The 27,452-nt window shown below is 38.6% G+C and overlaps 1 protein-coding gene across 1 annotated transcript in view; it reads left to right on the forward strand.

Moving 5' to 3' along the window:
- Positions 1 to 567: 567 nt before the first annotated feature.
- The window catches only part of LOC113130084 (copine-9-like), a 196,336-nt gene continuing 169,451 nt past the window's right edge, over positions 568 to 27,452 (forward strand). Inside the window, exons 1-2 of the mRNA XM_026306388.1 lie at positions 568 to 644; positions 14,264 to 14,304. Of these exons, the coding sequence (XP_026162173.1) occupies positions 568 to 644; positions 14,264 to 14,304 (118 nt within the window). The remainder of the gene's footprint in view (positions 645 to 14,263; positions 14,305 to 27,452) is intronic.

Genomic DNA, 27,452 nt, shown 5'->3' on the forward strand with positions numbered 1-27,452 from the left:
TTGTGACTGCTTCTGTTTTTCACGTGTGAAATACAGGCTACTGGGCAAAACACAGTAATGACCTTTTTAAAAAGACTCTTCTCCTGCTCTTGTCGCCTCTTTACCTGCGCCTTTGCGCGCTAATCACTCCCAAATACACAGCACAAGTTGCGCCCAGACACGACTACAAGAGTTTCGGGAGGTCTCTGCCTCCATCTGGCGATGGATGGAGAGAAATCTGGAGTAGCGGGAGCTTGTGCCTGTGTCCGTGTCTGTTCTCCAGTGTATCTCTCTCTCTCTCTCTCTCTCTCTCTCTCTCTCTCTCTCTCTCTCTCTCTCTCTCTCTCTTTCTCTCTTTCCCTCCTTTCGCCATGAATGAAAGCCTCATCCTCAGGTATGCCTCCTAAGGCTCAGCTGCGCTCCAGCGACAGTCAGCAGCCACAACTACTACAGAAACCGGCCCATTCACTCTGCGTTTTTCGTCCTCCGGTGGATGGAACGACAACATTTTAGCCAGAGGAAAATTAGTGTTTTATTATAAGCGCGAACTTCAAGGCTTGAGAAGTGATTTTAAAATACGCCTCAGTCATGGCGACAATAGGGGATTTCGACCCAGTCAACTCCATCGTACCTGCGACTAAGATTGAAGTCACCGTTTCTTGCAGGTGAGCAGAGCAAAGATGTTTCCCCACAAATATTAACTTGTGAAACATTCATCTTTTTTGCATTCACATATTTTTTGAACGCTTCATCATTTTTGCTGTCATGATTTTTGAGGGCTCTGATATTCTTGTGCGTAGTTTCCTGCAATTTCCTATTAATCTCAGATTTTGCTGACGTTTTTAATCAATATTGTGCCTCTCAAACGTGCACAGAGCAACACTTTTTAACTAAGGAGGAATTTGCATGCGGTGTGGGTGTAGAAGTGCGTAGGGGTGCAGTAACCAACAGTACCAGGATTTATTCTGAGTGCCTTGGAGAGCTCCGAAGAGCGCAACTCTGAGATCACACGAATGCGTGTATATTAAATGTGCCAACTGACATTAAAGACAGAGGAAATAGTCTAGTGGTTCTGCTTTGAACAATCACTATTTAGATACACTATGTAGGAATAGCTTTTTTCAGTGAAGTTATAAATAAAGAAAATTGAACTTGTAGATAACTATGCAGGTTTAATAATAATAATAAAATATATGTTTATTTTGAAATATGACCAAAGTTTCTGTCCATGCCTAGGACAGATCATAAAAGCAGGAGTAATGGATTGCCAGGAAAAAAATAAAAGGAAAACAGAATAGAAAGCAGGGTAGGTGGACAGTAGGCTGTCGCCACCATTCTGGTGTAAAGTTAAAAGGTTGTTAAACGGTTTTTGAGCACAGATGTGTTATAATTCCTTCTTAAGGGTTTTTCTTAGAAGGCAAACACTTACCAGCAGGATATCAACTCAAATCAATTATATTTTCTGTACAGCACTCCTGTATGCTCCTTGAACGCTTGATTATAATCAGCCTAGTACTTGGTACTTTTTGGTGTTCTAAGCAGCATGTGATGAACCCACACCCTAACCCCACTGCCAGCACAGTTCTATTAAGTGGAAATAACTGCACCATCAGTTTATCTGTTAGATTTTGTATGCTAAAGTCAGTGTACATGCAAAATATTCACAAGACCAAGAGGTAATTTAACTGTTATGTTTTGGTTCTTAGATATTCTTGTACCACAAAGATATTTAAGGGGAAAATGTTAAGTTGGGTCGTTTCTTCAGATTATTATTATCATATATATATATATATTATCATATTTTGCTTTATTTTTGATGCAGTGGTTTATACTGTCACCTCTTAGCAAGAAGGTCTAGGTTTGAGCCTGTGGCTAAGTGGGAACCAGTTGAGAATATGAGTGTGGGGACTTGTCCAGGGTGAACTCATCCTCACCCAATGTCCGAAGACTAGACTAGACTGAGTCCCCATGTGCGTCCCCCAAGACCCATTACAGGATGAGTGATACAGATGGATGGATTATCAATTATCGATTCTGTCCTTGAGTCCCCTTTTCATGGGCTGTTGCAGCCTCTATCTCTAGTAAAAAGATGTCTTTTTATCTTGTGAATGTACTGCCTGGTAAAAGCTGAAGAGTTACATTTTTATGAAACTAAGTCTGATGATTATGAGCATTTGATTAAAGAAACATTCATGTTAACAGAGGGTGAGGTGATCGTGTAGTTTTTTAACACAGTTCACAGTTTTATTTTGTATGTTATTTAAGTCATCACCAGAGGCTGTGATCATTGAAATAAACAGAGGAAAGATGATCTTCCTTGTACCCAGAGTTCCATGAAACCAACTCTGTGAAGTCAGACATGTTTGTGTTGGATTTTCAGTCCAAGCACTGTATGCAACGGTCTTTAAATGTGTGTTTTTTTTTTTAATTTACAATTGTTCAAAAGGCTTAGACAAACCACCGAAGCTATCACAGAGAATTATTACAGTATCTGTCTGTTTTGTGGTGTTTTAACAGTCTTTTTTTTCTTTTTTTCAGAAAAGGTAGCAATAAACCTGCCGTTCCCTATGTGTCAAGCATCATACAGCAGACAGGCATCATTAATGAGTAGCTGGTGCAGGAATCTAGCTCAATTATAAATTTTTGGAATATTAATCAAAATGATTACATGGACACACTGTAATCATTTGTCCACCCAGATGGGTTTGTAAACCAGATGTAATAACTAAGATGCAAAACTTATCTTGATGAGCTGCCAAGAAAAATTTCTTAATCAAAAATCAACAGAATTTGATTAACTCAGCAAAGCATAGCTAGCAAAGAATAGATACAAGTCAGGAAGTAACATATGAGCTGAAGAGTAAGAGAAAAATAATATGTCTACCTGATTATTATGACCTAGTGCAACCTAGATGACAACAACAAGAACACATAAAAGAAATGACATTCAGCAACAGTGGGAGTAACAAATAATAAACCAGGGTAATACTGAAAGAGGTACGTGGAGTCATATGAAAATGACTACTAGAACTGCCACACAGAGAGCAGCTGGTAAGCTCTCTAGGCATCTGGAAATTTTTGAATAAAGCTAATTTTAATTCTGTTCTGTTGTATTTTAATTCATTCAAGTGAGGGTGTTTAAAAAAAAAAAAGCTTTTATTTTCTTTTTAATATTAAATTATAAGGTATTTGATCAAAAGAGGACATGTTTTCTCCCTGAGGAGATTTGTCTTCCATACAGTGGTTTCAGAAAGTATTTAGAACCCTTTTGTTTTTGTGCACTTTGTCACTCTGTAGACTTCACATATAATTGCCATTCCCCATTAATATCTACTCATTAACCCATAACGACAAAATGAAAGCATTTGAAGTCTGCTGTGTATCTGACCACAGCACAAGATCTGGTCTTAGATTGGTACTGACTATTTCCTGAGGCGCTATGAGCTGAATTCCTAAATCTACCTTCAATTGCCAGTCTCGCCTTGCCTTTAGCTGCCCTAACTTATGCCTGTTCATGGTTGATCATTCCTGCCTTTTTCACCCTCTTGAACAAACAAGATCCCCCCTTGATTGTTCTTTTCATTCAAAGAGTTTACTTCTAGGCATTTACTTTCAATAACTGCTGCTAGACACTTCAACACTTGGTTATGTCTCCAGATATATCACCCCTGAGAGGATGTGTCACAGTGAAGCTATCGCTGAGCACAAAGGACGACACATTGGGTCCTCACCTACCCATGTATTTAGATTTTGAGGAGAGGGTAGTACATCATAGGTTGCACTTTGCATAAATCTAATCCTACCTGCTTTCATGTCCCACACATCTGTTCATCTTAATTTCTTTCTTTCTACACTTTCCCAGTTCATCCACTGTCCCTGCTGTTCCTTGTGAAATGGCCTCTTCCTGTCTCCTCACTTCCTCAACAACTATCTTTCTCTTGTCAGCTGCTGATACTTTACTCAGAGTAACTTGTGATGTATTTAGACCAAATCCACAGCAACCATACTGTACATGCCCTACAATATCCCAAAACTGCCTTGTTTGGGTTCCACTTCCTCCCTGCTGAGACTGTTGGTTCTATGCTCTGTACTGCTACATCTCTAGACTATGACAAAGTCATACCCTTAGTACATTTAAAATCCTTTGTTAAACTTGTTATGGGGAGCTCCAAAATCCCTTTACCATACAGGCACACACTGCTTAGGCAGCGTGGAGCTCCCAGCCACTTTCTAATGTAGGCACAGAATGTTTTCTGTAGCTTCTCTACCTTTTGAAATGGGCACATCATAAACTGTTAGGGGCCATAACAACCGTGGTAGAAGACTAAACTGTATGCACCACAGTTTGAGTTTGGCTGGAAGGCCTCATACCTCTATCTAGCAAATGTCTGCATTGAATTTCCATATAAGTCCAGAAGGTTCCATATAAGTCCAGAAGTTTCAGAAAGTATTTAGAACCCTTTTGTTTTTGTGCACTTTGTCACGCTGTAGACTTCACATATAATTGCCATTCCCCATTAATATCTACTCATTAACTCATAATGTTTTCCCAACAGGCAGACATGGAAATAGTGGCCATGGCATCTCCTCAGACAAAAGAATTTCATTGTCCTTGGTTATGTCGATATGCTAACAGAGCCCAAAGCTGCTAATTGTGACAAGCTGTTCCCTGGGTCTCATGAGTCCAGAGGGGTTAGAGAGGTGCTGTTTCTGTTTCCTGACACTGACAGAATGGGGTTGGCTCAATGAGCCCCAGACGTATCCTCACTGCAGTTTGAATGGTTCAACTGTGAACATAGAGGGAAAAACAAGGGGAATCAGAGAAAGCAGTCTGGCTTTTTGAAGACTGACTCAACTCCTATATTACAAGGAAAAGCTGAGAGCCATGCACCCTATACTGACTGACCTCATTAAATCAGTTGATTGATAATGTTTCCAACTCCCTCCTATAGTAAATGTGGGGTCACTGACTTGTTGGATACTCAGTGTCATCATTCATTTTATTGGAGACTACCGTAGTTGCCCTTAATACATCCATACAGCAGATTGTGGAAGGTAGCAACTAGTATGTGTAACACTGGGACATTTATCAGCTTAAAGACTAATTTAACTTACACAATGTAGGGTGTTTACAAATGAAATGGAACAGCCATTGTGTGGGACATTTAATAACAGGAGGTATCTAAATCAAATTTTAACAAATTGATTGGAACACTCAAAAGTGGATGTAGCTTATATGTAGCAATTGTAACACAATAGGGAGCTTTAGTTTGTTTTGGAGGTGTAGCTGATGATGGGATTCCACTTAAACCTACCTCACAGTCAGGTAAGGAGGAGAAGGAAGGAGAAATTAAATGTCTGGGGCTTAAACGCACTAGAACTATATGTTTTGCTATTTTATTATGTCTTTAGCAGATATTTTTGGAAGGAGTCAGTGGATACCAACAGCTAAAAAGAGTGCCAATGAATGCCATGAATTCAAAGCTAATTTAATCCTAATATTGCACTCTACTTGAAGTGTTAATATGGCACATTTAGCCTTACCATATACATGTATTCCCTTCACTGACATTCAGCAGTAATGATCACTTGCATGTAACAAGTGATCAACATTAATGTAGGTTTAAAGATTTTGATTGACATCTGTAGGTCCCACTCAGAGTTTCTTTTAAAAAGAACACATGAATGAAATTCATATGAAACCACTTTTAAAATAGGCCTAGTTTGAAGTCAGTCTTTGAATTTGTATAGTTAATGTATACAGGAGGACACCACACTGAGTAAAACTAATGAGTAAAACAACTTTAAAAGAGCATGTCCCCTAGCTGCCCACCCATTCTTCAGATTTCGGTTTCCTGTCTCAGTCTTGACAATGTGCAGCATAACAAAGAATTTGTTTTCAGTGTTGCATAAATATGCAGTTCTCTAAAGGTACCGAAAATTATTTAGGATGACAGACATCACAAGCTGAGTTTGTTGCATGAAACAAACATGTCAGATGACAGAAACAATCCTGAAGGTGGACTCTAACTTTGATGTTGTACTGCTGCGTCAACATGATCTTGTTATTCCATCTCATCTGTACAACTCTTTTCACAAGCCAACAGCTGAATTCATCCTCATCGGAGTTGCTACATCCTCACTTTCGTCCTAACTCAGCTTCTTTCATCATTCTCTGTCTGGGGAAATCTCTACCATTCTGATGTGGATGATGCCTTTTGACAGATATGTGACATTTGGATGATTTTAAAAGTGCTCATGTAGCCGCACTGTGTCATTATTGCTGAATGTCAGTGAAGGGAATACATGTATATGGGACTTTATTTCTAAAAGGCTCATCTGACTTATCTGCTTGTACTTTGTAGATATTGATGTAAAGCAGATGGTGTTATAACAGAAAGAGCTGCATGAAGGAAAAAAAAATCAGTCCATCTCTACACATTTGATGTTCCAATCAATCTATTCTTTCATGTCTCTTTTGACCATTAAGGGTTATGTCCTCAGTTCAAAGCCACTGCAGGTGGTAATGAGGGGGATGGCTTTTCCCATTCAGGTTAAGATGCTTGACACAGAGGTTTCTGTTCAAGTGGAAAAGGGAAAACAAGGGATAGAGTGAGAAACAATCATGTCTGTGTGCAGATTTCATATATTAATGTTGTGATCTCTGAGATTTGCTTAAAATGTTTTGTATGCTGGCTGTTTGGGACAAACAATGAGAAACAATGTATCATTGTGCATTACATATAGAAAACTACTAGGCAAGGAATGGAAAGACTGCAGTCATGATCATCAATTCCATTTTATATAGATACATTTTGCTCTGACGTGTAAATGGTTTAGATTTCTGTGGCCTAAGAGGTTTGTCATCACTAATTTCAGAGTTACTGCTGACTATTTAGTGTTTCCACTGACAAGCTGGGGTAGGATGACTAGACTGAGAGTATAAAATATTATCCACATTTTGCACACATTTTAAACCAGGTCTAATCAATATTTTTATAACAGTGTAACAGATGCATCAACTCAATGTGACTGTGAAAGTAGTTGCTCATAGTAATGAACCTACAGAGACTGATCAGATATATCTGCAGCTCCAGTTGCAGTTACAGAGCTTTAGTGAGTTTTAGTTTATTGTTTAGCTGTCTAGACCATGACTTTACTGCTTCGGTTCAGTAATAAAAATCTGTTATTGCTGTCTTTGTTCTTATGGTGTTATTTTCAGTTAAAATCACAGCAGGCTGGTGTTTTCATAGAAAAACTATAAAAATCCATTGTATAGCACCTGCTTAGCGCCAAACAGCAGACAGACACAATAAGACGCTAACTAGTGAACCTATGTAAAATATGTAGCAGCTAAACAACCAGATATTTCTCACAAACACTGGTGCAGACCAAAACAGAGCTAAAAGGAGATTGCATAATCGACTTAATTTATCACGACACATTACTCCACGAGTAATAATGTTCCTAATGTAATGTAATCTGTCACTGGTACATATGTAAAATAGCAACTGTCCCCTTAAAGCTGAAAACATGTCAGTGTTGTGTGATTTTTTTCCCCACCGCTTAAGAGTGGTCCGTAATGAAAAAAAAATTCTCTTACCAGCTGAAAGTCTGAAAATTCTCAATAGTTGTATAAAAACTTACACCTGAAAGCATCTAAATGTAGACAATTTTTGTGATTAAATCATCTTTCTTTTTGGATTAGGTTTCATTTTGAGAAAAAAAATGGTTTACATGTAAACAGCTTTGTCAGATGATGTGTGAGTGTGTATGTGGGTTAGACAGGGAATCAGATCAAGCGGAAGGAGGTCAAGTTTTTCTTCTGTCTTATATAAGAAGCAGCCTGCCTGCCACCCAAATGACACTCCTCTAGATCCTATTAGACAAGCTGAGCGTGGCAGCCACCCTGCTACAGGATTGTTTAAATGAGACAGTAGGAAATAAATTACCTCCTCTCTCTTGCAAGCAAAGCACCTCTTAACCCCAATACCCCCTTACCATGGATCCCTGGTAGAATGCCAGAAGTATGAAAATTACTTCATAATGTCTGCACTTGACTAAATTGGTTGTTTTAGACACAGCAGGTTGTAAGGGGTGCTTATATGATTATATTCATTGAAGTAATTTGCATCACATGTCTAATGTGATAACTCACTATACTATAAACTAATTACTCAACAGTCTTTCCACCACCAGCAAGGTACCTTCCTACGTAACTGAAACCTTTGTAGCTGTATGTAATGTTGCTGGAGACAGGCAGGAAATTGACATCACTGTATTATGGTTACCCACAGTTGCAACAATGATCCATCTTTGGTTCCTTTCCTCCGCAACATCTATAGGACTATTATGATTCCTTGAAACCTGTTCAAGACTTTAGTCTTACTACTCAGCCCCAGTCTATGGTTACTCCAAGTTCCCATATTTTATTGTTCCTCTGACGTCAATCCTAAATTGATGGACTGAAACTCTTATTTCTGTTCTGAGAAGAGAGGGCCAAGGAGCAAGAAGGCTGTCTGGAAGAGCAATAATTGTGGATACATGGGTGCATCCTTCCCAGAAGTCAGATGCAATTACAGATTGACATGCCCCTTTATCGTAAATCAGTTTGTGATCAGATGCCTAACATTAAGAATCAAAAGAAAGGATGTCTCATGTCTCTTAGGATAGCTGTGGCTCAAGGGGCAGATAATGGGAATAAGATGGCCATGAATGAAGGGTTGATGGTTCATTCTTGGCTTTTTTAGTTCACATGCTTTAGCTTTATCTACTCTGGCAAGCTTGGCCCAAACTCGCCTGCTTCTCCTCCTGTGTAATCATCTAACCAGTACTTTTCATAGTCAGCATGACATAATAGTTTGTCTTCAAACACCTCCGGCAGTGATGGCCAACAACACAGCCACAAGACATGCAGTGACATCTAAAACCTTGCTGCAAACACAGCAGTAGTGTGATAATAATTTACAGTGGGTACGGAAAATATTCAGACCCCTTTAAATTTTTCACTCTTTGTGTCATTGCAGCCATTTGCCAAAATCAAAAAAGTTCATTTTATTTCTCATTTATGTACACTCAGCACCCCATCTTGACAGAAAAAAACAGAAATGTAGAAATTTTTGCAAATTTGTTAAAAAAGAAAAACTGAAATATCACATGGTTATAAGTATTCAGACCCTTTGCAGTGACACTCATATTTAACTCACATGCTGTCCATTTCTTCTGATCCTCCTTGAGATGGTTTTGTTCCTTAATTGGAGTCCAGCTGTGTTTAATTAAACTGATTGGACTTGATTAGGAAAGGCACACACCTGTCTATATAAGACCTTGCAGCTCACAGTGCATGTCAGAGCAAATGAGAATCATGGGGTCGAAGGACCCGCCCCAGGAGCTCAGAGACAGAATTGTGGCAAGGCACAGATCTGGCCAAGGTTACAAAAGAATTTCTGCAGCACTCAAGGTTCCTAAGAGCACAGTGGCCTCCATAATCCTCAAATGGAAAAAGTTTGGGACGACCAGAACTCTTCCTAGACCTGGCTGTCCAGCCAAACTGAGCAATCGTGGGAGAAGAGCCTTGGTGAGAGAGGTAAAGAAGAACCCAAAGATCACTGTGGCTGAGCTCCAGAGATGCAGTAGGGAGATGGGAGAAAGTTCCACAAAGTCAACTATCACTGCAGCCCACCACCAGTCGGGGCTTTATGGCAGAGTGGCCCGACGGAAGCCTCTCCTCAGTGCAAGACACATGAAAGGCCGCACAGAGTTTGCCAAAAAACACATGAAGGACTCCCAGACTATGAGAAATAAGATTCTCTGGTCTGATGAGACCAAGATTGAACTTTTTGGCCTTAATTCTAAGCGGTATGTGTGGAGAAAACCAGCCACTGCTCATCACCTGCCCAATACAATCCCTACAGTGAAACATGGTGGTGGGAGCATCATGTTGTGGGGGTGTTTTTCAGCTGCAGGGACAGGACGACTGGTTGCAATTGAAGGAAAGATGAATGTGGCCAAGTACAGAGATATCCTGGAAGAAAACCTCTTTCAGAGTGCTCAGGACCTCAGACTGGGCCGAAGGTTCACCTTTCAACAGGACAATGACCCTAAGCACACAGCTAAAATAACAAAGGAGTGGCTTCGGAACAACTCTGTGAACGCTCTTGACTGGCCCAGCCAGAGCCCTGACCTAAACCCAATTGAGCATCTCTGGAGAGACCTGAAAATGGCTGTCCACCAACGTTCACCATCCAAACTGACAGAACTGGAGAGGATCTGCAAGGAAGAATGGCAGAGGATCCCCAAATCCAGGTGTGAAAAACTTGTTGCATCATTCCCAAGAAGACTCATGGCTGTACTAGCTCTAAAGGGTGCTTCTACTCAATACTAAGCACAGGGTCTGAATACTTATGACCATGTGATATTTCAGTTTTTCTTTTTTATTAAATTTGCAAAAATTTCTACATTTCTGGTTTTTTCTGTCAAGATGGGGTGCTGAGTGTACATTAATGAGAAATAAAATGAACTTTTTTGATTTTGGCAAATGGCTGCAATGACACAAAGAGTGAAAAATTTAAAGGGGTCTGAATACTTTCCGTACCCACTGTATATTGACTGACAGCAACATTGGCCACCTTGGATTGGATATATGGGTAAGGCTTGCTCAAAAATCTTTAAAAAGAGAATATCTGTGCACTACTGCCAGTCTTTGAGCACTGCACTCTAAGATGTGAGGGATATTTCTACTGTTTGAAAGTAGTTACATACAGAAGCTTTAAAAAGGATCCATATTAGTTTTAGAAAACCTTAAATTCTGATATGAGTTGCCAGTGTTTTCATTGTGGTGTTGTGAAGGCACTGGAGAGCTGCATTGGCTGTTATAGTTACAGAATGTGGGAGGTGGTCTGCTGCAAAAAAGTGCCACTGACGTGATTTCAGATTGAAATATCAGGGAGGTCAATGAGCACAGGGAGCCAGGACTTCTCAGTGGCAGAATGTCAGTCACAGCAGGACAGGGCTCTCATAGCACCCAGCTTCCCCCATATCATGTCCTGAAGGTCTCAGACACGTAGTTGCATTACAAGCAAAAGCATTTGTACCCTAAATGAGAACAGCGCCTCACACAAAGTAAGCTTTAAAGACGAACCAGATTCACTGTTCTGTGATTAAAAGTGCAGTACCGAACAAAACCTTTCATAATTGGAAAGAACGCAGGCTAGTGATACAAATATTCAGTTATTTCAGAAAAGCTCCCTGATTCATTGCACCTTATTTTTACATGGCAGTTGGTGCCTTACTTGAATGAAGCCACTGCTAACAAGCAACCCTTCATGTATCAGTACACAAAGCAAATTATTGAAAAATGTTTTTGAAAAAGAGAAATTTGACCCTTGTTCTTTTATGGTTCTATTTATTTCATTTCATGTCATTTTCCAACTTCAAAGATGTGATCATTCAACATATGTCACTGGTGGCATTTCAAATAGAGAAGTAACTTGACCAGTAATAAGTATTATTTTATATTTACTTTAAATATGCATTAATTCCTAAAAGACTATATTGTAGAATACACATGATTTAAGATGTGTCTATACTTGTAAATAAAAACAACATAAAAAATAAAAACAAGTAACATGCAAAGGGGATGATGTGATTAAGCATTAAAAACAAATAGACCTGACAGCAAATCCCTCAGGAAATGTCTCCAGTTCCCTGCAGATACACTCTGCACCAGCCAGCCTCAATAGAGTGGGCACTCTTAATATGGATAGGAAGCAAATTCCACAGAGCAGGTGCATGGTGTGAGAAAGCACGAAAGCCAGTTGATTTCTTCTTAAAGAACAGGGCAACCAGGACTTTAACATGTTGGGAGCGAAGGGGGTGAACAGGGAAATAGAAATTAAGAAATACTTGTAAATGTTATAAGGTATTGACAAGTACATATACTCTTCCTTTGTGTTGTTTGCTGCCTCGGGACTACAGATGAAAATTAGCAACTATGCTACAATCTGGCTTATTTACCGTCTGTACACATGTACATGATTGTTTATTAATGTGCATTGTCCAAAATAAATAAATTAATAAAATAAATGAGATGAAGTGGATCTGTGCCATTTGGTAATAAAACCTTAAATTTGCCCTGTAGGAGACAGGGAGCCAATGCAAAGAGGCCAGAGTAGGAGAGATGTGTTCAAACTTCTGGGACTATTCAGGCAGCAGCATTTATGACCATCTGGAGGTTTTTGAGAGTTGAATGAGGGAGTCCAGAGAGTGATACGGTGCAATAACTGAGATGGGAGAAGGCAAATGCATAAATAAAAGCCTAATCATGATTATTGAAGTGTACAGATTGGTATAATTAAATGTCATCAATGTAACATTGAATGTCTATGTTTCACGGCAGTCTAGGAGAATGTTATGGTCAATGGTACCAAAAGCAGGACTTATGTCAAGAAGGAGAAGAGTGGATGCAGAGTTTTTCTCAAGGTTAATTAGGATGTCATTACTGATCCTAGCGAGTGCTGTTTCAGTGGAGTGGGTGTGCTCTCAAGAAGATCATACTGGGAAAGGTGAGCACTGAGCTGAGTGAAACATTTTTCTATTCTATTTTTCTAATTTTTTATCTTTGATAAAGAGGGTAGACTACCTATGGACCTATAATTGCCCAGGTAATCTTGTTCAAAAGACTTTGTGAAAAGAGGAATGATAATGGCCGTTTTAAAATAGGAGGGAAAAACAACAGGATAAGTCCATATATGAAATAACTAAGTGCCAGTTGTCTTTTAAGAGTTGAGTATTGATGAGATCCAGCTTGCAGGTTCTTGCCTTTCACTGATTTATGAGCTCAGTTACAGTCGATAAAAAGAAAAAATGTACAATTTTTAAAAGAGCATTCACTTTGACTTTGGCCTTGTCCCTGACAGCTACAAACTCTTGAGAGGTACTTGGCTCAATTACCGCTCCTCAGCTCTTTATAAAACCCTGTGTTATCATAGTTAATTCTCACTACAGTTTTTGTGCCTGGTGTAACTCATTTCCTTTGTTGCAGCTACATACAAAACAAAACAAAAAATGTTCTTGTGTGTCAAATGTTAGTACTTTTCAGTTTTCCCTTTTGTTGGCAGTTGGCTGGAGAAACTCCAATGACATAAGTGCCCACAATTACACTAATTATCCACACGACTGTGTAGTGATGCATTGCTCAGAAGGAAGTAAGCTGTTTTTGCAACCTGACAGAAGAAAAAGAGTTGTAGGCTGCTATCATTTAGAATACCATACCATGTATGGGGCCATGTCTGACTGATAATGGTGGAAGAAGTATTTGGACACTACTACAAAAATACTCTGTCCTGCATTGAACATTTAATTCAAAAGTACAAAAGTATTGGTATTTGGTTCAAAAGTATGCTGACTGACATCTTATACTGATTGATTTCTTATACACGTACATACTGCTAGATATTTTTATGAGTTTTAAATGAGGTTCAATAACATTTTATGATTATACTGTATTCTATTTATATTCTTTTGATTCTGAAAAATAACAAATGTAATCAGATAAAAGTACAATAAATGACACAGTATAGACTATATTTTGCATTCTGTCAGTAATTCCTTTTTTCCCTTAACCTTTGTCATGTAAATGAAGCACACCAACTGTAGAATTTGGACCCCTCTCTTCCCAGGGCACAATGAGAGTAGCTTCTTAGGGTATCTGTAGCAGAAATATGCTACTGGGCCACAAACTATCACCTTATGTGAGAAGCTTAAGAAAGAGAAAGGTCTTTTTTTCAAAGATTTGGTGCATTTGTTTTCCATTCTCAGTTTATTTATTATTTATTTTTGCAATAATGACAAGCCCCTCTGTTTTTCTTTTGTGCAGTGCACTTTGTGCATTCCTTTATGCAACTGTAGAGTAAATCAACAACACACTGAAAACTTGTTTTTTTTGTGGGCACTGACTTCTTGGGGTTATTTAATTTTGTCATTTTTTCTACTAAAGACACACTACAAGCTTAAACTCCACTTAGTACTATGTAAAGTGCTACAGCTGTGGACATTCATGACCTTTTCATAACTTCAGTTCTGTCATTATGCAATAGCAAAGTTGGTTAATGACTCCAAAACACAAAAATGATTTGTGGTAACTGCATAGTGACAATCCATTATTATTAAAACAACTTTAGAGTGGTTGAAAATTTATTTTAATTAGCAAAATATTCAAAATAATCAAGATCTCCGCGTCTGCTCTAATTATCTGTGTTGATCGGTCATTTTCTTTTTGTTGCAGAAACCTGTTAGACATGGACACCTTCTCTAAGTCAGATCCAGGTATGTGCTGCTCCAATCATATTAATTTCAAATGCAATGTTTATGTTTGTAATTTCAGCCATAAAGTGATTTCACATCTCCAATACCTTTGACACTGCACAACACATTAGTCGAACTAAATGTACTTAATTTCATGCAGCAGTTTTTAAATCACTACTTTATGCAGCTTATCAGTACCCAGCAAGTGTCGTTGAGTAGTAACACAATGTGTACAGCCGGAGAGCATTTACTGACACCTTGCAGCAGCTCCTTGAATGAAAAGCTGCACCTCAAGGGTCAGCAGGAAAAGACTTTCAACTACTCACTGGAGCCTGACTGACACTAATGATTTCTGGCCACACACACACACACACACACACACAGAAGTAATTCAGGTAAAGAAAATACAAATACAAATGACAAAGGATGACAGAAAATAAATTCTATGGCTGTCATAAGGTTTTAGCTTAATTGGCTAGATTTGAAAAGGGGAGATCCAGAGATTTTAATCTGCTGTAATATATATAGTTCTTCAGATGGATGCCATGGACATGATTTATCATTTTATTATCCTCATCATGGTTATCAGATTTTAATTTTCCTTTAGGGATTAATAAGGTCTATCTTCTAGTCTGATGTGTAAAACATAGTCCTTATCATTGCATCTGATAGGATTTAATTTTTAGTATATTTTGCATATTTAATACTGACCTTTCTTGAAAATCTGGTTCCTTCTGACTAATTTTAGAGTCAGGCTAAATTTCAACCAGTTTGTCATTTCACTTTCAGTTTGACAAGGGTTATTAAAAAATAAGAATGAAAAAACAAGACAAAATATATCAAATTTTTTCTCAACAAATCAATTAGAGGTAAAGTACATCACACTTGGCCAAAGGTAAAATTTAACATACAGACTGATTTGGAGCACATCCAGATCCCACAGAAAATAAGAATTCTGCACTTCCAAATAAAAAAAGAAGGTCCCAAAAAAAAAAAAACATTAAAAAAAATTTCAGAACATAATCATTTATTGTTCAGTCCTCAACAGCGTGAATCCATTCCCTTTTCTCTACCACTGGGTTTCATTCAACTCAATACCAACAGGTGTATCAAATGGCATCCTCAGAGCTGCCTGTCTGGAAATCTCCCAACTCCACAAAATGTAGTCCTACAGCTACAGCCTTCTCTTTAGAAACTGGATGGCATGTGATGCTGTCATGAGTTAGTGTTAGGGCACTCCACAGACTCAGTTAAAAATTTGACAGAAAGTGCCACCATTTATCATGCAGAGGCACCAATCTGGAAAAAAGCTACTGCAACATGAAGCCAATTAAATTTTTACATTAAATGTCATGTCACCTACAAATCTAAATGAGGAATTTTTAACAACTAAGGAAACATGGTTGTTTGTACTCTTAGTAGCCTACAAAGTTTTCTGGAATTTTAGTAATTCATAGAGGTAAGAGATTATGTTTATGACCTGCACCTATTAATCATTTTGTTTGTATATGCTTATAAGAGTGCTGTATAAGAGTTACACTTGTGGTACCACTGGCACAACATGGACATGATAAAGTCAGTGCTGTAATAATCTTAACATTTTGTAATGCTTTGACCTATTTAATACAAACTGTATATGCTGCACTTTACAGTTTTACAGAGAGCATGCTGTGAGGTTTAAATGTTTAAGTTATACTTGTCCTAGATTTTGTCCAGCCACTATCACAGTGGACTTGTCTATATTCCCATATGAAGTGATTAATTTAAAAAGACAATTTTTGCCTTTATTGTTTGTTTGTTGATTTTACTTACAAAGCACACATTAATAACACCACTGTTTCCCAAGGTGCTGTACAAAGAGGAAAAAAAGAAAACAATAACAATTACATATAAAAAGATTTTTTTAAAAATAAGGACAGAAATTTCATTAGCATCCAATTAATACCCTGTATGCAATTTTAACCAAGTTTAAAAGTCTGTATAGTTGGAGCTGCTCTAATATGCAAGGATAAAAGATTCCACAGTCTGGGTGCAGCTACTGAGAAAGCCCGATCACCCTAGTTTTAGTCTAGACCTAGGAATAGTTAAAAGTAACTGATCAGAGGACCTCAGGGATCTAGGAGGTGTCTATTGTACAAGAAGGTCTGCAAGGTAAGAAGATGCCAAGCCATTTAATGATTTAAAAACAAACAATAAAATCTTGAATTTTATTTGGAGACGTACTGGCAATCACTGAAGAGAAAGTAGAATTGGAGTGAGCTCTTATTTTAGAGTGCCTGTCAGCATCCTAGCTGCTATTGACTATTGCCTTCATTAACAGTCAGTAGTGGAATTACAGGAAACAAGGGGAGACAGAGAGAGGTGTATGCCATGCAACAGAAGTCTTTAGCTGGAATCAAACTAGGAAAGATGTGGCTCCAGGATATGCACTGCAATCATTTGTTTAACAGGGAACCCATAGCTATGTTACTGGCTCTGTGGGGCTATAGATAGAAGTGCTATGAGCTAAATGTTATCAGTGACTGTCTGTATACATTTTTTTAATCCATTGAATAGGTATGGAGATATGACATGAGAAATAAAATGAACTTTTTTGATTTTGACAAATGGCTGCAATGACACAAAGAGTGAAAAATTTAAAGGGGTCTGAATACTTTCCGTACCCACTGTATATCTGTACAAATTTTATAGGAAGCCATAAAATTATTTGTAGCATGGTGGTTGAGTAACCCAACAAAGTCATGCTGCAAGCAGCTAGTTAAAATCACTGTTACAGGCAAACTATCCCAATAAAGTTCGAATTCTTTACATAGTCATCAGGCCAGAATAGCCTTGCAGGGGTTTATGAAGTAAGACCTCCACATCATGTTTATATTACTCTTCAGTGCATACATTATTATTATTATGCACACAGTATTCTGAGTGTTGCCACATTCAGAAGTATTCTGATGATACTCCATTTGATACTCCATGGCTCCATTCATGTACACACTTTACACAGCAGACTTCACATAGAATTCTGAGTCTTGCTACAGTCACAAGTATTCTGATGATACTGCGATTGTTGCATGTATCAGGAATTGATAGGAAGAAGAGTACAGGAGTGTGATAAAATCCTTCAGTGACTGGACTCTCAAAAACTGCCTCCTCAACACCTTTAAAACTAACGGAGATAGTAGTGGATTTTCAAGAAGGTCTAAACCCCCTCTTTATCCAGTCAACATCTGTGGTGCAGACATTGAAATGAAGTCCTACAAATATCTAGCTGTGCACCTGGACAATAAGTAAGGCTGGGGACACACTGGATGATTTCATGCCCATCTTTCCTCCTCCAGTGATTGTAGTGGTGTGACCCAATTCAAGGCTTGTCGCGACCGATTATTTGTGTAAATAATCCTTAACTGTGTGGTATCAACAGGATTATTTTACTGCTCCTGATCAGGTCGGAGCCTCAACTATAAATATCAAACATGATTCCTAGTCTGGGACTTTCTGGTGGAATACCCGCAATAGCTGATCATGGGAATTTCTGTGAAATCTTGTGTCTGTGGAATCGGCAATGTGAAATCATTACTACAGAGAACAGGTGTTTGGTCTTGTTGAGTTCTCTAGTGCAGGGGTGTCAGACATACGGCCTATGGGCCAAAACAAGCCCGCCAGAATGGCCCACGATTTTGTCTTATCGTTATTAAGCTGTATTAAGCTGTGATGACCCTGCTCATTTTCTCAAGAGATGCATGTGCAACTGGAGTTAAATGCAAACATCTTTATAATATACTTGCATTTCTTTGAACTAAAACAAAAGGAAAAATTCTTATTATTTTTAGGTTATCCTGCTATTATTTTACTGGTCCTGCCAACTTGAGATCAAAATGTGCTGTATGAGGCCCCTGGACAAAAATGAGTTTGACACCCCTGCTCTAGAGTGTGTGTGTTCAGAGAATTATAATATTAAAAATCGGCTGAAACTGTCTTTATACCTGTAGTCTCCCACATTTTTAAACTCTGTGAAGATTTCAAAATTGGCTGCCACACACTCGACGATATCATGTCCAGTTTCCCCCCTGCAGTAATCACCCAGTTCCAGGCTTGTTGTAATAAACTATTTGTCTAAACAATCCTCCAGTGTGTGGTGTCAATATGATTACTTTACTGCTACTGATCGGGTGGGAGCCTGAAACATGTTATTTGTTACTTATGATTCCTGATAATTTCCACAATAGCCAATGCGAGGGAGTGATTAAGGAAACTGGATGTTTTGTACTTTTACAACTCACAAACATGACAACACATCAGTCCAGCCACAAGCCAAACTTGCTGAACTATGGCAACAACACAGGTGTCTTTGTAACGTATTGCGCAAGACAAACCACAATAGAGCTGACCTTGAAAAAGCATGGATCACAAAATGATATCTTGATACAAAAGGAACCTCACATGGTTCTTATTTTCCGTGGCTAATCTACAACAGAAGTCTTTCTGATGTAGGATTGATGTAGGATGTAGTATTCTTGAATACAAAGAATTTGCTGATAGGGTGTGACATGCAGGCTGTGCGCACACAAACTGATCAGTTTATCAAATAAATAAAGCATCTCTTCCCCTGCTAGTCATTGACCACAACCTCACAATGAATAACAGAAAATAATAACCTAAAAACAAGGATTTGGTTGCAAAAGAAAAGCATTGTTAGTTGTATGTAATTATTTTGGCTAGAGAAATGGTGATGTTGACAAAAAACAGGTATTTTGTTCCTGTTTTCTGTACTTTTTCAGGTTGAGGTATATACAGTACCACAGGAAAAAAAATTTTCCTGTGGTACTGTAGTACCATCAGTGTCAGTGTCAGTTTTTCCAATACCATGCTGCCCTTCTTCAGGCATTTGAGTTTCTATTTGCTATTCATCTGTTTGGCTGAGCACAACTTAATTAGGATAACAATGAAGAGATGGATGGTACTGGTTGTCTTCTAGGAGCAGTATTCTAGTAGGAACCACTACTTCATGTGACACATGTCTTCTGATACCCCAAACTGTCAGAGGGGTGGATATAACACTCCTACAATAAACATGTATGGTCTCATGTTTGTCATACAAGACAAACCAACAAACCAAACCAAACAACAAACCAAATGATGTTTGTTTGATAAAACAACACATTACTCAACTGAGAAGTGTTTTAACATTAACTTTATTTTACACCTACTGTCACAAGTATGTCTTTATGATAAAAGCCTAATTTACCTGTGGCAGCCTGTGACTCCATATTAGAGACATTTCTTCAAAAAAAAAACTTCCATGAAGTCCAAAACCTTGGACTATACTAGTAAACTATAGTAAAATGTTGCTTTATATGCTGGAAAAAGAAATGTAAACACACATATTCTCTTTCATGCAGTTAGTCAGCAAGCCAGGGGTCCTTATTGACACATTGCCATAGATTACTCTTTCTTCGTGAGCTTGGTGGAGGTGGAAAGCCATGATGGAGGGTAATGATTGGGTCAGGGGGGCCCTGAACATCAAACCCTTCCTCCCCACTGGGGGAAAGAGAGAAGCTGGACTCACTTTGGCCACAATGCCCCCTTTGCTCTTTCATGTTCATGGTTAGAGCGTCTGGCCTCAACAGGACATGGTCGATATGTACTGATAATGTCACACAACACTGAAAGCTACTTAGAAGTGACGGAACCAGTTCATGCCTACCTGTAGATAAATGACTCAGTTTAGAGCAAGTGTCAGTCAATGGTAATAATCTATGTTAATTCTTTTCTTGCTAATTGCAAGTGAACAAGTCCATATTTTAGTACTTAGTTCAGTCTCAGTGATTTGCCCAAATTGTCATTTTAATGTTAAAAATTACATAGTGAGGCATTATAAGTTAATAGAACCCAATACACTTGTATCAACTGTTATTAGTTGTTCCTGTTATATTTCTGCTGCTATTGCTAAATATGTAACATATGTAAAACGACCTGTCCGAAGCATTGCCAACAGAGAATGAAGGATGTAAGCTATGCTATTGTTTGTTACGTTGCTTGTGACTAATTCACGTGCTTGTGTGACTTTCATTGATATTCATGTTGCTGCTGAACTATTGACTCTGGTTACTTGGTGGGAAAAGAAAATATTATTCCCGTTTTTGAAAATATTCTTAAAATTTAATATACTTAAAAGAAAGACTCATTGACTGTGTGACACAGTACTCAGACCAATGACTGTAAACCAATCACCAGCAAGAATTGAACACCTTCCTAGACCAACCACATCATGCCAACTATGATGACTGACCAATTAGAAAACAAAAGACACACACGTTCTCAGAAAGTGACACACAGAGAGACTCTCACACAAGCTGAACTTGTCAACAGAAAAAAACACAAACAAGACAGAAGAAAGAAGAAGTAGATCTGCTTCTATTCCCAATGTGAAGGATAGACTATAGGAATCTAAACGAGAGTTGACCACTAAGCTACACCCTCCTCAGCGTGTGGGTTGTTTTGTAGCAAATAGCTCACCTCAAACTGGCACCCACACCTCCACTGAATAATCAGTGCCAATGGTCAGTGAATAGAAGAGAGCGATGAAAGGTGGTGAATGGATGCCCCAGGCCCGCAGCCGGCAGATTTCTGAATAACATTGTGCTGGTTGTCTCAAATTTAACTCAGTGGTCTTCCCTAGCTGACCTTCCTCCTAAACTGCTGTTTAGACCTCAGACTCAAATCCAAAAATAAACTGATCTCAAAATCCCTTTTCTACCACTGCAGGATCACCTACTGTTTATCTAGCATTGTAAGATGTTTTGATTAGTTATTTTATGAAGTTTCCCTGTTCAGGTTTCCCTCTATTCTAACTACTGTATAAATAGTTAAATATATATTTAAAATACAGAAATGGCTGGCATCATTGATGTTTTCACACAGTAAACTCACTGAATCAGAGAACTCCCACTCAGATTAAAGACTGGTATTCTGTATTGCTTATTAATTCACTGGTCGATCCACCTCAAAGGATCTGGTGCCCCGGAATTATGAAGATGGTTCATGATATTAATAATTCATAAACCATACATTATAAACATATTTATGTTTACTACCTATACATATATCTGACACCCCGGGAACAAAAAATTTTGATAATTAAAAATCTTGTCCAATTAATACATTTTCTTTTTCATTAATTTTAGCCACATACCAAGACAAATGAAACCAATTAATTTTGAAAATGGGAAATGTTTCCCTGAACTAAACAAGAGTGAAATGTCCAGATGCAAAAAACAAAACAAAACAAACAAACAGACAAACAGACAAAAAAACAGTCCATGCTAAATTAGTCCACTCTTCTATTCTTGTTTAGATTTTGTATGTTTTTTGATGTACTCAATCTTCCTGGTAGAAGTGGAGCTGAATTTTTGCAAAGCATAAATAGTGCATTATGTATCAAGTTGGAGAAACTGAGCTCTATTTTAAACTGTTCTAAGAAAATTGCTATGCCACCATTTCATTTTTGAAGATGCAGACACAACAGAGCCTGACAGGGAGGAGAGATTATACTAAAGATACTGTTTACTTGTAATTTCACATTGGTCTATATTGGTTGCAGGATTTTATTTGTGGCCAGGAAGATCTATAGCTGACTCCATCTTGTTCGCTCTGTGTATTTATTAACAGAAACAGGTCTGATGCAACTATTTGTAATAATAATCTTGTTACTTCAACAAATACAGACACAAACACAAATACTGAAATTTCTGCAAATCCCTATTGTGCTTTGCTTAATACCATCTTTGGATTCGACTCTACCCATCTCCTGGGCATAGACAACACCAGTCAAAAGATGTTCTGCCATTCTAAACAGATTGTTTTAGATGCCCTTTGTTGCTGGGCTTTGTTGCTCTTCCTTCTGCCTTAAAATAATGGATTCAAATCCATATGGTTGGTATATATGGTTGGCCAGGTCATAGTTTTCTTTAAAAAGTCTTGTGTGAGTGTTGTAGTGTCTTTAGAATCATTATATATGTATATATATATATATATATATATATATGAGAGACATCTTTGCATTCAGTATTTCTGTTTACAAACTTACATTCATGGTGCCATCTATAAATGTCATCTCCCCTACCAGCCCGTTCTCATTCCCAGTGTGCCAAATGCTGATGCTTTCTTAAGTCAGTTGTATGTCTCATACAGATGCTAAAGGTATCCACAATTTTTTCCTATCTCTGACCACAGTGTTTCAGTGCCAAAAACCTAACCATGTAGAGTTTAGTGCCTAAACCAAATCAAGTAGTTTATACCTAAACCTGACCAAGTAGTTTTGGGGAATAAAGTCAGGCTGTTTACTAAGGCTCTTTTTATTTTTGTCTTGCCATACTGATGCATGTAGGTTGATTGTTCTTTTGCAGAATATGTGTCAACAAGAAAAAGTACTTGAAAAGAGCATCAGTATTTGATGACCTGTAATGAGAATGTGTTGTATACAGTATATATATTCAGCACAAGCCCATTGCCAGAGTGATAGTCCCGACCATATCCATGCCAAACATGGTGGACCCCAGCTGATCCAGACTCATTTTACTTTTTTTCATTTGACAACATGCTATTTGACAGCAATATTCAAGGGGATTTTTTTCATATTCTTTGTCTTCATGCAGTGACTATCACACTGTCTGATCAGTCACTGAAACACCATTTTCTGTATTGAAACCCTGCATAAGAATCACTTAGAACTTTTTCAATTCAAAGTATCAGAAATAGCAAATTGCGTGTGATGTAAATTTTTAAATTTTTACTACTTTCAGTCTCAGCACTCTAGTTAGCATTGCTTCCTGCAGCAGCGTACACTAGTTTTTAGTAAAAAAAACCCTCTAATGAAAACATACTGTTTCCTGCCGAACACCAAACAGCAAACAAACACCAAGACTAGTTGATGAAGGTGGAGCATTTAGCAGCTAAGAGTCAGATTATTCCCTCAATAGCTGTTGGAGACTGCAAGGAGTGTTAGTATGACATGTTACATTTTGTCAGGTGGACAGAACACACAATGCTGGAGCTGCTTTCCTTTGCCTGGAACTGGCCACTCCAGCACTGCTCTGACCTGGTCTGAGCTCATAGAATAGAATATAGAATATATAGAATATAATAGTATAGTATAGACAATACTTTTATTGTCCACTGCGGTGGAAATTTTGCTCTGGCTCACCAATACATAAATGAATACGAAAAAAAATATACAACAGAGAACGTAAAATATGATATGATATGAAAATATGATTAGTATATATTTACTAAAAAACATACTATAAGACATTAAATCTGTGGCTGACAGACGTGTCAAATCCCAGCTGAATTAAGAATATTCACAGCAAATGGGACAAATGACTTTTTAAAAGCCGCCTTAGTTGCCAGTGGGACCCTGTAGCACATCCCACAGTGCAGGAGCTCAAACTGACTATGTAGAGGATGAGAACTATCTGCAACAATACTTTTGGCTTTACGCAATATCCTCTCTCTGCACAGCTTGTTCTGTTGTTTTTGGGGCTTCCCAACAATCTTAGAGGCCATTGAAACTATTCTCTTCAGCTTGTTTTTTGACTTGCAGGTCAGGTGGTTGTACCATGCAAGAAAGTGAAATGTTAGAACACTCTCAACAATTCATTTGTACACAACTTCCAAAATCTGTGGACAGACCCTTAGACTGCCGAGCTTTCTCAGGACATACAGCCACTGAGAGCATTTTTTGAATATATACTCAGTGTTGCTCTGAAAGTTGAGTTGATAGTCTGATATCGTGCCAAGATGCTTATAGCTACTGACAATCTCTACACTCAAGCCACTGAGTGTGACAGATCGTAAGTTTGTACTGTTGGAACAAATAACCAATTCCTTTGTTTTGGCTACATTTATTTGAAGCTGACTTGTGTTATACCAGCTTTGAAGAGCCTTGGTGTGGTCTAAATTGACACCCTTGGCTGAAGAATTGTTTTGATGCAAGAGACCAACCAGAGCCATATCATCAGCATATTTAAATAATTTGAAACATGTATCATTTAACTTATATTCATTGGTGAAGAGACTAAACAGAACAGGTGATAGAACACAACCCTGTGGGCACCCTGTGCTCACAGTGATTTCTTCTGAAGTGTTCCCCCCGGCATACACCCTCTGTGGACGGCAGGAGAGGAACTGTCTGATCCACAGAATTAACCCTGAGTTAATATTGAGGTGAACTAAAATCTAAAAATAAAACAACAATAAACAAAAATAAAATAAAATAGCGAGTCTTGCATGGTGCCTACTGTGGAGGTCAGGTGGTTGGCTAAAACTCGCTCCATAGTTTTACACAGTACAGAGGTAATTGCAATAGGCCTAGAGTCATTGGGCTTATTTGCACCAGGTCATTTTGGCAATGGCCTGATTATTGTGAACTTGGGCACTGTGTTTGTGTCTAGGAGGAGCTGAAACAGCCTTGTGAGGACCTTTTTAGTTGGTAAGCATAGTCTTTCAGAAGCTGGGCCTTTAGTCTATCTGGGCCTGTAGCCTTATGTGACTGCATCTTGATTTGATCTTGAAGGTTTGCCAGAACTTCATTATCATTTATCGTAATTGATGACATTAATCAGTGCCTGAGAGATGGCTGGAGTATTCTTGACCCTGAAATGCATGACCAGGTAGTAGTGCCCTCGAGGAACGTTAAAGGAAACAAGGTGGCTCGACTGTGGCCAAACACTTCCCTCAGATCCCAGTTGTCTTTAGGCACTGAATCTATGACTGGTTAGTAATAACTATGATACCAACTTTTGTCAGCTGGCATGCTGTAAAATGAATAACTACGTGCCTTGTTTGTTCTCATATAAATCCCATGATGCTTTACAGCAATACTTCAAAATCTATTTTTGGCAACTGGGGAAAATACTATTGAGGTGTATGGATTCTAGAGGCAAAGCCAGGATCAGAGGCATGCAGAATGAAGAGCATGGAACTGAAACTGTTTGTGACGGTTTCCATAGGCAATCATATGGACTAGTTCAGTGATTTGAGGGATCTGATGAGGGAAGTGGTTGTCAAACTACCTCACCTCCACTGGTGATGTGAGTGGGGTTGTCCACACCTCCAGCTGGGGGGCCAGTCATTGATCCATTAGATTTAAGTCCCACGCAAGATTCCAGGAGAACAGTCAACACCCCCACAGACCTTGATCTGGACATGATGGGAGGAGGTAGCAGAGGAGAGGACTTTGACTCACCAGAATCCTACCTACTATTGGTAACTTTTAGTGCACAGTTCCAAATAAGCTGGCCCGTCTGACCACAGCATAAAAATGGCTTGCTTTCCCAGCGTTGCCTCAGAGCTGCCTTTCGGGATTTGAGGGGCAGCAAGCATTGGTGGGCAAGAAGCAGGTGCAGGACCTAGCTGGTGGCTGGGACTCACAAGTTACTCAAAACATTGCATGCGTATCTGACTGTCCACCTGCGCAACCAGTGCAATTTCAGTGTAGTGGGCATAGCCCAGGAGGCTTACTCATACTTAATGTGTCCTGCTAATCCCTGGTACTCGAGGTCAAAAAGTGGACCTGGATGGTCACATTAAGCAGTAAGTACAAATAATCAGCTAGAGAAACAAAAACTCAGGGAATGTATGAACATGGTTCTGGAGCAATCCAACACAGAGCAGGCATATGCACTGCTCCATAAGAAGCCAGGTGTAGTGCTAACCTGCCATGACTATCCAGAAAAGGCTGATGCCATGACATTTGATATGCTCAAACTTTAGTCTCCCCATATAAATACACACCTACACTTGGTCAGTCAGATCTATGTCCATAAATGCTTCATTTTCTCTCTTTCTACAAAATGGAATCAGTTACCAGCTATCTCTAAACTCTAAGTCAAGAGAAAGAGTGGAAAAGGTATGGGGCAGGAAAAAAGAAAAGGCAAGGGAGAGGAGATGGGCGAAATCAAAAAAGAAAAAAGCAGAAAATTATGGAGGAATTGAAAAGAGATTAAGCACAGAACATAGATTAAATAAAGATGGATTAGATGAAAAAGAAGGAGAAAAAACGAAGAGAAACAAGGTGAGCAGGAAAAGAAGAGAGAAGAATGGGTGGGACCAGAGGAGAGAGAACTAAATTAAACTATCTTCACAAAACCAAAGTCACTTTTGATCATTGTCTGTATATCACTGGCAAATAGATCTGAAAACAAAAATAGATTCACATTCAACTGCACAAAACGCACTCCTAAAACTTTAGGCTGGTAGCAGAGGGTGGTGATAGCAGGAGGGGGGAAAGGAAGTGTTGTGCTGCTTTTCACCTTGAGGAGAGCTGAGTAGTCCCCTAGAGTTTGGACAGCCAACTACACTGTCAGCTGTAGCACAAAGGCATGACACTGAAAGCTCCTATTCTGTGTGTGTGTGTACATAGCGCCCACAAAAGCATCTGTCAATCAATTACCGTATATTTTCTTTAGATGAAGTTTGAATTTGTGTTTCTGTAATTTTATATACTTTTTTATTTATATTGAGTGTACAGTATAGACTCACTCACTGCCCCAGGCCAGTATCCCTTAGAAATCTGTCCACTGTTTCACACCTAATTTATTTCCCAGTAGTGAGTTTCACTACAGGGACTAGTAAGCAAATTATATAGCAAAGCAAAAAAAGTAAGACAATGGATGCTGGCATGTTGGATGGGCTTGTAGTGGTCTCTGTACCATATTGTATTTGTCATGACCACAGTCTTCTTATAACTGTAATCCTATACTATTGCAATGGTGAGAGATTGTGGAGGTTAGGGTTGGTATTGGACGTAAAAACATGCTGTCAAGGAATAAAACCAGAGTTTGACTGTAAATACCACCATTGCTGTCTGTACACAGTCTAAGTGGAAATATGTTGCCAACCTAACTTACCTGGCCCAAAATGTTCAAAACAGCAAGTAATGTACTACAGTAGTATCCAATTGTGGATATTGATGAAAAACGAAAGCAAGGAATTCAGTAAAGTGGCCTGATTGAGAGCTTCATCAACAATAGAAACAATAAATGTTCCTGTACTTATTCATATAGAGGTTACCTTCTTAGGTTTTGTTCATGGTTACATTTAGTTTATCACAAATGTCCATATCATCCTCAAACATCTGAATGTAAAGACGTTATTTTCAATAACTAACTCAA

This window comes from Mastacembelus armatus, chromosome 5, assembly GCF_900324485.2.
Source record: "Mastacembelus armatus chromosome 5, fMasArm1.2, whole genome shotgun sequence".
Lineage (NCBI taxonomy): Eukaryota > Metazoa > Chordata > Actinopteri > Synbranchiformes > Mastacembelidae > Mastacembelus > Mastacembelus armatus.